Source organism: Macaca thibetana, chromosome 13 (genome assembly GCF_024542745.1).
Source record: "Macaca thibetana thibetana isolate TM-01 chromosome 13, ASM2454274v1, whole genome shotgun sequence".
Lineage (NCBI taxonomy): Eukaryota > Metazoa > Chordata > Mammalia > Primates > Cercopithecidae > Macaca > Macaca thibetana.
The window spans coordinates 19163945-19177750 of record NC_065590.1 but is presented as its reverse complement, the minus strand read 5'-3'; the positions used below and the strand labels follow the sequence as shown (position 1 = coordinate 19177750).

The 13806-nt window shown below is 41.8% G+C and overlaps 1 protein-coding gene across 15 annotated transcripts in view; it reads left to right on the top strand.

Moving 5' to 3' along the window:
• Nucleotides 1-13806, top strand: part of LIMS1 (LIM zinc finger domain containing 1) — a 153425-nt gene that overhangs the window by 109506 nt on the left and 30113 nt on the right. Inside the window, exon 1 of one of the 15 annotated variants that reach the window (XM_050753084.1) lies at nucleotides 7828-10156. The exons of 12 other annotated variants lie outside the window; for them this stretch is intronic. In XM_050753084.1, the coding sequence (XP_050609041.1) occupies nucleotides 9975-10156 (182 nt within the window). In that variant the 5' untranslated portion in view covers nucleotides 7828-9974. Of the gene's footprint in view, nucleotides 1-7827; nucleotides 10157-13806 lie in introns of those variants that run through there. 2 more of the 15 variants (XM_050753069.1, XM_050753070.1) reach the window with 2 other exon arrangements.

The window sequence follows — 13806 nt, the reverse complement described above, 5'->3', positions numbered from 1 at the left end:
AAGAACGCTGAAAAAAGGTTAGATGAATTGCTAACTAGAATAACCAGTTAGAGAAGAACATAAATGATCTGATGGAGCTGAAAAACACAGCACAAGAACTTCATGAAGCATACACAAGTATCAATAGCCGAATCGATCAAGCAGAAGAAAGGATATCAGAGATTGAAGATCAACTCAATGAAATAAAGCGTGAAGACAAGATCAGAGGGAAAAAAGTGAAAAGAAACAAACAAAGCCTCCAAGAAATATAGGACTATGTGAAAAGACCAAATCTATGTTTGATTGGTATACCTGAAAGTGACAGGGAGAATGGAACCAAGTTGGAAAACACTCTTCAGGATATTATCTTGGAGAACTTCTCCAACCTAGCAAGGCAGGCCAACATTCAAATTAAGTAAATAGAACACCTGAAAGATACTCCTCGAGAAGAGCAGCGCCAAGACCCATAATCATCAGATCACCAAGGTTGAAATGAAGGAAAAAATGTTAAGGGCAGCCAGAGAGAAAGGTCGGGTTACCCATAAAGGGAAGCCCATCAGACTAACAGTGGATCTCGGCAGAAACCCTACAAGCCAGAAGAGAATGGGGGCCAATATTCAGCATTCTTAAATGCTGAATATTCAATCCAGAATTTCATATACAGCCAAACAAAACTTCATAAGCAAAGGAGAAATAAAATCCTTTACAGACAAGGAAACACTGAGAGAGTTTGTTACCACCAGGCCTGCCTTACAAGAGCTCCTGAAGGAAGCACTAAACATGGAAAGGAACAACCAGTACCAGCCACTGCAAAAGCATACCAAATTGTAAAGACCATCAACGCTATGAAGAAACTGCGTCAACTAACGGCAAAATAACCAACTAGCATCATAATGATAGTATCAAATTCACACATAACAATATTAACCTTAAATGTAAACGGGCTAAATGCCCCAATTAAAAGACACAGAATGGCAAATTGGATGAAGAGTCAAGACCCATCAGTGTGCTGTATTCAGGAGACCCATCTCATATGAAAAGACACACATAGGCTCAAAATAAAGGGGTGGAGGAATATTTACCAAGCAAATAGCAGAAAAAACCAGGAGCTGCAATCCTAGTCTCTGATAAACCAGAGTTTAAACCACAAAGATCAAAAGAGGCAAAGAAGGGCATTACGTAATGGTAGAGAGATCAATGCAATGAGAAGGGCTAACTATTCTAAATATATATGCACTCAATACAGGACTACCCAGATTTGTAACGCAAGTTCTTAGAGATCTACAAAGAGACTTAGACTCCCACACAATAATAGTGGGAGACTTTGACACCTCACTGTCAATATTAGACAGATCAATGAGACAGAAAATTAACCAGGACTTGAACTCAGCTGTGGAGCAAGCAGACCTAATAGACATCTACAGAACTCTCCACCATAAATCAACAGAATATACATTCTTCTCAGCACCACATAGCACTTATTCTAAAATTGACCACATAATTGGAAGTAAAACACTCCTCAGCAAATGCAAAAGAACGGAAATCGTAACAGTCTCTCAGACCACAGTGCAATGAAAGTAGAACTCAGTACTAAGAAACTCGCTCAAAACCACACAACTGCGTTGAAACTGAACAACCTGCTCCTGAATGACTACTGGGTAGGTAACAAAATGAAGGCGGAAATAAAGATGTTATTTGAAGCCAGTGAGAGCAAAGACACAATGTACCAGAATCTCTGGGACACATTTAAAGCAGTGTGTAGAGGGAAATTTATAGCACTAAATGCTCACAAGAGAAAGCAGGAAAGATCTAAAATCGACACCTGAACATCACAATTAAAAGAACTAGAGAGGCAAGAGCAAACAAATTCAAAAGCTAGCAGAAGACAAGAAATAACTAAGAGCAGAACTGAAGGAGATAGAGACACGAAAAACCCTTTAAAAAATCAGTGAATCCAGGAGCTGGTTTTTTGAAAAGATCAACAAAATAGACCACTAGTGAGCCTAATAAAGAAGAAAAGAGAGAAGAATCAAATAGATGCAATGAAAAATGATAAAGGGGGTATCACCACTGATTCCACAGAAATACAGACTACCATCAGAGCCATCAGAGAATACTATAAACATCTCTACACAAATAAACCAGAAGATCTAGAAGAAATGGATAAATCGCTGGACACGTACACACTCCCAAGACTAAACCAAGAAGAAGTCAAATCCCTGAATAGACCAATAACAAGTTCTGAAATTGAGGCAGCAATTAATAGCCTACCAACCAAAAAAAGTCCAGGACCAAACAGATCCACAGCCGAATTCTACCAGAGGTACAAAGAGGAGCTGGTACCATTCCTTCTGAAACTATTCCAAACAATAGAAAAAGAGGGACTCCTCCCTAACTCATTTTATGAGGCCAGCATCATCCTGATACCAAAATCTGGCAGAGACACAACAACAAAAAAAATTTCAGACCAATATCCCTGATGAACATCAGTGTGAAAATCCTCAATAAAATACTAGCAAACTGAATCCAGCAGATATCAAGAAGCTTATCCACCTCGGTAAAGTCAGCTTCATCCCTGGGATACAAGGCTCATTCGACATACGCAAATCAATAAACGTAATCCATCACATAAACAGAACCAATGATAAATACCACATGATTATCTCAATAGATGCACAAAAGGCCTTCGACAAAATTCAGCAGTGCTCCATGCTAAAAACTCTCAATAAACTAGGCATTGATGGAGTGTATCTCAAAATAATAAGAGCTATTTATGACAAACCCACAGCCAATAGCATACTGAATGGGCAAAAACTGGAAGCATTACCTTTAAAAACCAGCACAAGACAAGGATGCCCTCTCTCACCACTCCTATTCAACATAGTATTGGAAGTTCTGGCCAGGGCAGTCAGGCAAGAGAAAGAAATAAAGGGTATTCAGTTAGGAAAAGAGCAAGTCAAATTGTCTCTGTTTGCAGATGACATGATTGTATATTTAGAAAACCCCATTGTGTCAGCCCAGAAACTCCTTAAGCTGATAAGCAACTTCAGTAAAGTCTCGAGATACAAAATTAACGTGCAAGAATCACAAGCATTCCTATACACCAATAACAGACAAACAGAGAGCCAAATCACGAGTAAACTCCCATTCACAGTTGTTACTAAGAGAATAAAACACCTAGGAATACAACTTACAAGGAATGTGAAGGACCTCTTCAAGGAGAAGTACAAACCACTGCTCAAGGAAATAAGAGAGGACACAAACAAATGGAAAAATATTCCATGCTTATGGATAGGAAGAATCAATATCATGAAAATGGCTATACTGCCCAAAGTAATTTATAGATTAAATGCTGTCCCCATCAAGCTACATTGAGTTTCTTCACAGAATTGGAAAAAACTACTTTGAATTTCACATGGAACCAAAAAAGAGCCCACATAGCCAAGACAATCCTAAGCAAAAAGAACAAAGCTGGAGACAGCATGCTACCTGATTTCAAACTATACTACAAGGCTACAGTAACAAAAACAGCATGGTACTGATACCAAAACAGATATATAGACCAATGGAACAGAACAGAAGCCTCAGAAATAATGCCACACATCTACAACCATCTGATCTTTGACAAACCTGACAAAAGCCATAGGGAAATGTTTCCCTATTTAATAAGTGGTGTTGGGAAAACTGGCTAGCCATATGCAGAAAGCTGAAACTAGATCACCTTATACAAAAGTTAAGACGGTTTAAAGACTTAAAATGTAAGACCTAAAACCATAAAAACCCTAGAAGAAAACCTAGACAGTACCATTCAGGACATAGGCATGGGCAAAGACTTCATGAGTAAAACACCAAAAGCAATGGCAACAAAAGCCAGAATTGACAAATGGGATCTGACTAAACTAAAGAGCTTCTGCCCAGCAGAAGAAACAATCATCAGAGTGAACAGGCAACCTACAGAATGGGAGAAGGTTTTTGCAATGTATTCCTCTGACAAAGGGCTAATATCCAGAATCTAGAAAGAACTGAAACAGATTTACAAAAAAAAAAAAAAACCATCAAAAAGTGGGCAAAGGATATGAACAGACACTTCTCAAAAGAAGATACTTATGCAGCCAACAAACATGAAAAACAGCTCATCATCACTGGTCATTAGAGAAATGGAAATCAAAACCACAATGAGATACCATCTCAGACCAGTTAGAGTGGCGATCATTAAAAAGTCAGCAAACAACAGATGCTGGAGTGGATGTGGAGAAATAGGAACACTTTTGCACTGTTGGTGGGAGTGTATATTAGTTCAACCATTGTGGAAGACAGTGTGGCGATTCCTCAAGGATCTGGAACTAGAAATACCATTTGACCCAGCAATCCCATTACTGGTTATATACCCAAAGTATTATAAATCTTTCTATAAAGACACATGCACGTGTATGTTGATTGCCACACTGTTTACAATAGCAAAGACTTGGAACCAACCCAAATGCCCATCAATGATAGACTGGATAAAGAAAATGTAGCACATATACACCATAGAATATTATGCAGCCATAAAAAAGGATGAGTTCATGCCCTTTGCAGGGACATGGATGACTCTGGAAACCATCATTCTCGGCAAACTATCACAAGAACAGAAAACCAAACACCGCATGTTCTCACTCATAAGTGGGAGTTGATCAATGAGAACACATGGACACAGGGAGGGGAACATCACACACTGGGGCCTGTCAGTGGGTGGGGACTAGGGGAGGGATAGCATTAGGAGAAATACCTAATGTAGATGACAGGTTGATGGGTGCAGCAAACCACCACGGCACATGTATACCCATGTAACAAACCTGTACATTCTGCATATGTACCTACCTCAGAACTTAAAGTATAATAAAATAAATAAATACTTTCAACAGTAAAATAAATAAATACTTTCAACATTTAAAAAAAGAAACACCCTTAGGGTATTGAGGACCTCACACAATCCTAATTCTTCATCAAAAGCCACCTAGCAGACCTGCTATTCAGACGAATCTGACGTTTTTGGTATTTTCAAATAACATCCTCCCACCCTACTTCAATGGCTATTCTGATGCCACTGCCGTGGCAGTAGTAGTTCGAATTAAATTTGTTTGCAGTTCTTAGAGTGGCATTAATAATTCCTGAAAATGATTTCACAGTATCAAAATGCTGAATATAAAAGTTGAGCTATGGTGTTTATTCAGAATTAAACCACTCCCTTGTCCTCTTGGAAAAATAACATATTTCTTTTAGCTTTACTCTCTTGTAGCTAAATAAGAGGAGTGACTACAGGTAATCTTTTTGGGAGAATTGTGTACTGCCTATACTTTCTCTCTCTTTTTTTCTTTTTTTCCTTTTGAGACGGAGTTTTGCTCTCATTGCCCAGGTCTGAGTGCAGTGGTACGATCTTGGCTCACTGCAGCCTTTGCCTCCTGGGTTCAAGCGATTCTCCTGCCTCAGCCTCCTGAGTAGCTGGGATTATAGGTGCCCACCACCACGCCCAGCTAATTTTTTGTATTTTTAGTAGAGATGGGGTTTCATCATGTTGGCCAGGCTCCTGGCCAAGTCTCAAACTCCTGACCTCAGGTGATCCACCCGCCTCGGCCTCCCAAAGTGCAGGGATTACAGGCGTGAGGCACCGCACCCGACCACCACCTCAACTTTCCATGGCCACACTGTTACAGATCCTTATTCAGAGTAGTAGGGACATAAAAACAACCTTGTTCACTCAGCACTGGGCACCAAACTATACACTGTATACTCATAGAAGCAGAGGCTATGACTTTTATTTATTTATTCATTCATTCATTCAGCAGATTGTAGTATCTTCTACTGATGGTGGGCTGGATACTTCTTAGGTACCACACTGGGCCTATTGCATCATGGGCACATAGTAAAAGTTCCATATGTCCAGGAATGATGTAAAGCCAACAGTGGAATAATGCGAGCAACTGTTTTTCGAGAAGAAATAGACTTTACCAGAATGCCAAAATGGGCTGCTAAAGGAAGGGCAGCCCATCAGTGCTGTCACCAGCTCCTGAAACCCCAGGGCTTGTTTACTCCCACCATTGCAGTGGAGGACGTGTCTGAACCTCCTGCTTGGCTTTACCTGCCACATTAGCTCCTTCGTTGTTTCAGTGTAAGTAGCTTGGGTAATGTGCAGAGAATTTCTTTGCCTTGTGTTATTTATGCTGAGAATCAGCTGGTTGGGTGGTCAGTTCCTAGGGAGAAGCTAATGGGAAGGTGATCTATACAATGTGATAGAAGACAATCAAGCTTTCTTGCTGCATCTTTTCTTCCTTCAGAACTTCAGCCTCTCTTCTCCCGCCCGACTCCCATTAGGATATTCCGAAGTGAAAAAAAGGCCAAGAGGAGAGAATGAGATCGAGCAAAATTGTAAACAAAGGAACAGAGCCACAAACCTATTTTACATTCACATAAAATGTTACATTGATTGATTAAACAGTTTAAAAATATCTTCATAGTATGTGGTACCTTTGATCATAAAACCAGGTCATATTAAGGTGACCTCTATTGAAGAGTTCTGTTTAGGGTCACTGTGTGCCAACCACCCTCATTAAAATAGTCACAGATGTAGGTAGAGGAAACCAGATAAAAGGAAGATCTCTATCTGCTTCCCCCTAGCGATCCTTACCTAGCATAACTTAAGAACAGCCAGATGGAAGAGATACATGGGGCAAGGTGTAGGGAAGCAGCAGAGCTTCTCTCCTCTGGGAGCGCCACCCTCCCAGCACCTCCATATGTTCAGCAACCCAGAAGTTCCCCAAACTCTATCCTATTGAGTTTTTATGGAGGCTTCATTTCATAGGCATGATTGATTTGATCATTGACAACTGGTGATTATCAAAATCCCCAGCTCCTCTCGTTTCCAAGGGGTTGGGGCTGGAGCCGGAAGTTTCAGCCTTCTTATTGCATGATGGGTTCTCCAGCAACCAGCCCCACACCTGTCACATTAGCCTGCAAAAGACATGTACCACTTCAGAGAGTCAAGAGTTTTCGGAGCCCTGTGCCAGGAAATGGGGGCAGAGACCAATAATAGATTTATTATTAAAAGTCACAATATCACAGGCAGTTTCTTTAAAAACTAAACATTCACTTACCGTACAACTCAGCAGTTTTACTGTTGGGCATTTATCCCAGAGAAATAAAAATATATGCAATACAGAAATGTCTATAGTTTTATTCACAGTGCCACAAATTGGAAGGAAAGTACTTAAATGTCCTTCAGCGGGTGAACGGTGAAACAAATTACGCATCCATGTCATGGAATATTACTTGGCAGTAAACAAGAGCAAACTGTGGGCATGTGGAGCAACTTGGTCTCAGGGCATTGTGCTGAATGAAAAGCCTTAAGATGTCACGTGAACGATTCCATTTAGGTAACATTCTTTAAATAGCAGAATCATAGAAATGAAAAACAAAGGAGTGGTTGCCAGAGGTTAGGAGTGCTGCAGTGTGCGGAGGTATGTGATGGTCAGAGATAACATGAAAGAGAACTCTGTGGTGATGGAATAGTCCTGTAAGTTGATAGAGGCTGTTGTTACAGGAAGCCACCCGTGTGATGAAATGACAGAGACCTGCACACACACGTTGCAGCAATGTCAGATTCCTGGTTTTACTCCTGTACTGTAGTCACGTAACATGATAACTGGGGAGACTGTGAGGGAGAATTCTAAGCAGAAGGCTCACGTGGCTTCCTGCCTCCTACCATGCCACCTCCACCGGATGCATTAAACTTACAGTCTGAGTCAGCCTGCCTCTGTCCTCATCCCTCTGTCTGTCTGTCTCTTTCCCTCCCTCCCTCCCTGCCTCCTCACTGTTTCACATGGTCATTATAAAAGAGAAACCTAAAAAATTAGGAAATGTAGATAAATTGAAAGGAAAAATTTTAAACCATGAGGGTGTTTCTTTCTTATTTAAATATGGTGATTCCCTTGGGCCTGGGCAGGATCTGTAGCCCGCAGCCTTTGAGTTCTGGACCCATTCTGTGAGATTTTTAGGGTTCAAAGTAGAAAGATATGGTCCCACTTTCTGCTTCCAGTCCTGTCTGGTACCCGCTGCCTAATCTTTTCTGGCTAATTGTGCTTCCCAGTAATTATGTTTACCATTTTCTGACATAGGGATTAACAGCATAGGCTCTGGACTCAGAGTGCCTAGGTTTAAGTCTTGACTCCACTACCTCCTTAGTAGTTCTTCAGTCTCTTTGTGCCTCAGTTTCTTCATTTGTAACTACCACCTATCTCAGAAGCCATGGGAAGGATTAAGGGCCGTGGTAGGAAGCACTCACTGACTCTTGGATGTCATTATTTATGGTCATTACTTGGTGTCTCTACTGCATTTTGTTTATCCGCTGCCGGTTCCGTGACTGCCCATCAGTGTGCCTTGTGCCTGTTCTGTAGATTTTATTTCACAGTCTCTTGGTTTTGGTGGGTGGCACACTGCCCTGAGAGGACGGGGACGTGAGAAGGATTCTGAGCCCTTTAGTTGTCTCTAGTGCTACATCATGATTGTCATCATTGCTGTAAACCAAAAAGTGTCTGAGACAAGTCTTAGTCGATTTAGAATGTGTGTTTTGCTAAAGTTAATGACGCACCCATGACACAGCCTCAGGAGGTCCCGACAACATGTGCCCCAGGGTGGTCGAGGTACAGCTTGCTTTTATACACTTTAGGGAGACATGAGACATCAAGCAATGTATGTAAGATGTACGTACATATATGTTCGGTCCAGTAAGGCGGAGCAATTCGAAGTGGGTGGGGGGTTTCCAAGTCAAGTAGGTAAGAGACAAAAAGTTGCATTCTTTTGAGTTCTTTATCAGCCTTCTAATGAATACACAATTGTGTGTGACTCAGTGAACCTACATTTTTACATGAACAATAGGGTAGAGGAAGCAATCAGATACGCATTTGTCTCAGGTGAGCTTCAGAGGGATGACTTTGAGTTGTGTCTGTCCTTTGTCCATAAGGAATTTTCTTGTGGGCAAATGGTGAGGAAGGGATGTGGGTTGTTATCTTTGTAGCTATCTTATTTAGCAATAAAATGGGAGGCAGGTTTGCCTGACGTAGTTTCCAGCTTGGCTTTTCTCTTGGCTTAGTGATTTAGTTTCCTTTTGCATTGCTAACTCAATCACAGGAGACAGGAGTGTGGACTGATTATAGCAAGAATGCCAGAGTATGTAACAGCTTCCTTAGTCATGGTAGAGATTGAGAAACGTCAGCTCACCTAAGCTTTGAGGTTAGCTGGAGTCCAGTAGAAGAGTTATAACTAAGCACCGGCCCTTGTCTGTTTCCACTGGTGCCCATTCATTGAAGCTGAGATTGGACTGTGACTATGTACCAGTAGCAAAGGTGATAGAAGTCAAACATTGCTGTTAGTTTTAGGGGCTCACGGCCTGCTGGGGAAGGGACCCATCGGGCATAGCTGGCAGTCATGGCCAGGGTTGTGGAAACCCAGGGCCAGGCAGGGTTCAAATGCTCCTCAGAGTGTGCCAGCAGCCTCAGCCTCAGGGAGAGCTTGTCAGGGGGTGTTTTACAAGGTCTCCAAAAGCCTCTTATGCCCTTCAGAGTGAAAAGCACGGCATTGGTGATGAAGTCTTGTGGCAAATATGCAAGGCACATGTGGATATTTCCTTCTCTTGGAGGCTTAGGAGGTAGCCCCTGTCTCCTAGTGCGGTGTTTATAGCATAGTCCACTGGGACTGCTGCTCTGACAGACTGTGTCACTATTTTGTGGAATGTTTTTTGGAACTTCCAGAAAGCCTCAGTAAATCCTGACTGCCATGTAACTGTCCTGTGCTGCTGAGCTCTTAACATGAAGCAGCAGCAGTGACCCTGGCGGGTCGGGCTGACGTGCGTGGGAACGGTGGGAGTGACCCTGGCTGGGAAGCAGGGAGGCCTGGATATTGTTTCTCCTGGCTCTGTGTCCTGCGGCTCTTGTCCCTGTGCTCAGAGCTCGCAAGCACCCACAATGGCCTTCTCAGGCCGAGCGCGCCCCTGCGTTATCCCAGAGAATGAAGAAATCCCACCAGCGGCCCTTAACAGTGTCCCCGAGGCCAATGGGACCGAGGACGAGAGGGCTGTCTCCAAACTGCAGCGCAGGCACAGTGACGTGAAAGTCTACAAGGAGTTCTGTGACTTTTATGCGAAATTGTGAGTGTCTCCTCTCCTGGAGTGCCCTCTTCCAGGTCGGGCGTTCTTGGCTGTCTGTTCAGGAGCCATCCTGAGCTGGCCCATACAATTTTATTGACTGGACTTTGAGTGGGAGTTTTCCAGGGTGGTAGGGCTCTGAGGGGCTCGCAGTACAGCACGTTTAGGGAGACAGGAGGCTCCTTGTCGGTAAGACATGCAGCGACACGCAGATGGGAGGGAGGTGCTGCCCTCACTGAGAGCACCGCGGCCCCGTCTTCAATAGATTCCTGATCACTTGGTAGCTGCATTTTCATCATGTCGTCCGCAGGGGAGGCTTATCGTTGTCGCTGTCAGGAATTACATTAGAAAAATTCTGCACTCTAAAACAGCCCAAAGATAAGGGGCAGATGGGTTGGAACAGTGAAAAAAACAAATTACAGACTGTTTAAAGATAAATATTTTTGTTATGTGTAACAATCAACAGTTTGAAGTAAGCTAACTGGGTTTCTTAATTGAATGAATAAATACATACATTGTATAAGTAGCAAATCAATACACATATAGAACATACTGTTAACTCGAAAAAGCTAGGCTAATTTATATTATTAAATGGGTTTTAGTAAACACATTTTTTGAGAAAATGCAGAGTAGCCATCAGACCAGCTCAAGATTATTGACCTCATTCAAAGTTGTGAGCTTAGAATTACTGCATATCCCCAATTTGTCAAGTAAGAGTTAATGAGAATTTAACTGACCCGGTTCTCTACTTCCATAATCCGTTCTCTGTGGTACAGATGTCACTTATCTTCACAACTCACCGAGAGCTCTTGGTCAGTTGGACAGTAACTGGGGAATTGTAATAATACAGTCACCAATTTTTTCACTGCTTGAACTCTCAAGATGATTTTTGGATTTATACATTGCTGCATTTTAGGACCAAACAATTTGTTTTGCACACTTGAATAATGGAAAGCAAGATATCAAGTGTGCTGTGTGAGGTTGATTTGTGGAAGTAGATCAGCTTCATCAGTCATGCCTGGCCTGATTTTTACATATAAATATCTATAGATAGGTAGATACTTCCCCACTTATGTATTTCTTGTCATCAACAGTTTTTAGTGAAAATCTTTTTCTTAAAAATTAGCTAATTAATTATAACTAATCCGATAGCTATAACTGTCACTAATGACTTTTTTAAAGTAATTTCTGTCATCTGTATTAAATATAAAATCAACATTTAAAAAAAATAAAAAATAAAAAACAGGCATTGTGCCAGAGGGTCAAAGGCAAAAGAGGAAAGGGAAGCCTGACTGGTTCAGGGGGCAGCAAGGGGATTGTTCTGTTTCCTTTTTTCCTCTGCTTGTTATAAAAAGGAATACTTCTTGCAAAATACATATTATGTTACTTCTAAAACTAGCGCATTTTTCCCGTGTGTGGGAAGTAACTATGTGCTTGTTTTTATGATGTAGCTACCTATTTCCTAATTCTACTTGAGTATTTGAACTTAAGTAGAAACAATCTATATTATAATGAGTTTAAACTGGTCAGTGATAATCAAACATTTTCATCTAAGGGCCTCTTAACACTTAAAAACTATTAAGGTCTCCAAAGAACTTTCGTTTATCAGTATTTACTGTATGAGAAATTTAAACTGGGAACAATTTAAAATACTTATTATTTCATTTAAAAAAAAACAATAAGCTTATTACATGTTAATAGCAAATGTTAATATTAATGTTTTCATGAAAAATAACTGTTTTCCAAAATGGAAGAGGTTTAGAGGAAAGGATGGCATTATGTTACATTTTTGTGAATCTTGTTAATATCTGTCTTTTTTTTTTTTTTTTTTTCCTTTGAGACGGAGTCTGGCTCTGTCGCCCGGGCTGGAGTGCAGTGGCCTGATCTCAGCTCACTGCAAGCTCCGCCCCCCGGGTTTACGCCATTCTCCTGCCTCAGCCTCCCGAGTAGCTGGGACTACAGGCGCCCGCCGCCTCACCCGGCTAGTTTTTTGTATTTTTTTAGTAGAGACGGGGTTTCACCGTGTTCGCCAGGATGGTCTCGATCTCCTGACCTCGTGATCCGCCCGTCTCGGCCTCCCAAAGTGCTGGGATTACAGGCTTGAGCCACCGCGCCCGGCCGTTAATATCTGTCTTAATAAAAGTTTCTCATATTTGTTTCTGCATTCAACCTATTACGGTATATTGTTTTAGATGAAATATATGAAGAAAATGTGGCCTCCCACAGAGATGTAGTTGGAAAACAGAGGAGCTTTCCACCTCCTGAAAGAGTCATGGTGACCCCGACATTTTGGAAACCACTGATTTAGGTGATAATGAGCCAGGACATTCTAGAATATTCTTTTTGGGCTCTTTTAGAGTCCCATTAAGATTGTTGAGGTTTGGTGAATCTTTTGAGAGGATTTAGAATTAACCACAGTGCCATATATTTGAGCAGCATCTTCTGGTTTCCAAATGGTTTTAAATACTTTTTCCTTGGAACAATAATGAGAACAGTACTGAGAATGACCAGGCAGGTGTGGAGCTTACCATGTTCCTCCATCCAGGAACACCTGTGGACTTTGGTCAGGAAGAAGGAAGAAGCACAGACCTCTCCAGAGTTTTGTGAAACTGCCACAGTCATCTGGCTTGTGGCAAAGCTGGGCGATGATGAGAATTGTACAGATTTTTTCCCCAGCCCACAGGAACTTTGAAATGACAAAATGGAAATTCATTTTAACATGAGGCTTAGGCCAGGTTTACTGAGCAGTGAAGCTGCTTCCCTTTCTCCCTTCCTTCCTTTTTTTTGTGACATTTAATTCTGCATTCAAACCTGTTAGATAAAGTTGATCTTTGACTGGTCTGAAGTGATGAACATGGTGTGTCTACACGCAGTTATTTATGGCAAGGCTACAAAACGGGCTGACTGTTTTGTGAAACATTTGTGGGAGGAAGGCAGAGGGAAAGTTGTCTTCCAGAGGTGTGGAGGGGAGTGAAGCAAGTAAGTGGGACCACTTTTGCCAAGGAAACAGCAAAACTTGGAAACCAATAGGGGCAAGGCAGTTAGTTACTCTGTCTATAGAATGGAGACTGTCCACCTGTCTCTCTCACTAGTTGGTTGTGAAAATTCAGGAGAAAGTTGGTAATAACTTCATGAAGTACATTGATTAAATATTTGGAAGGTCAGAAGCTGTACCAGCGGACTAGACACACAGGTGTAGAGCTCATGCTGTGAGTAGTCCTGTGAAAATAAACTGGCCAAAAATTGAAGGACCACTTGACCAGTTCCTGCCCTGCATGGGGGACCTTCTCCCTACAAATAGGTCTTCATGTGAAATCCTGATCTAATTGTATGCCTGTCGAAGCCGTGTTGCTTTTCTTTTCTTTTTTTTTTTTCCTTTTTGAAATGGAGTTTTGTTCTTGTTGCCCAGGCTGGAGTGCAGTGGTGAAATCTCGGCTCACTGCAACCTCTGCCTCCCAGGTTCAAGTGATTCTCTTGCCTCAGCCTCCCAAGCAGCTGGGACTACAGGCATGCACCACCACACCTGGCTAATTTTGTATTTTTATTAGAGACGAGGTTTTACCATGTTGGTCACACTGGTCTCGAACTCTTGACCTCAAGTAATCCATCGGCCTCAGCCTCCCAAAGTCCTGGGATTACAGGCGTGAGCCACC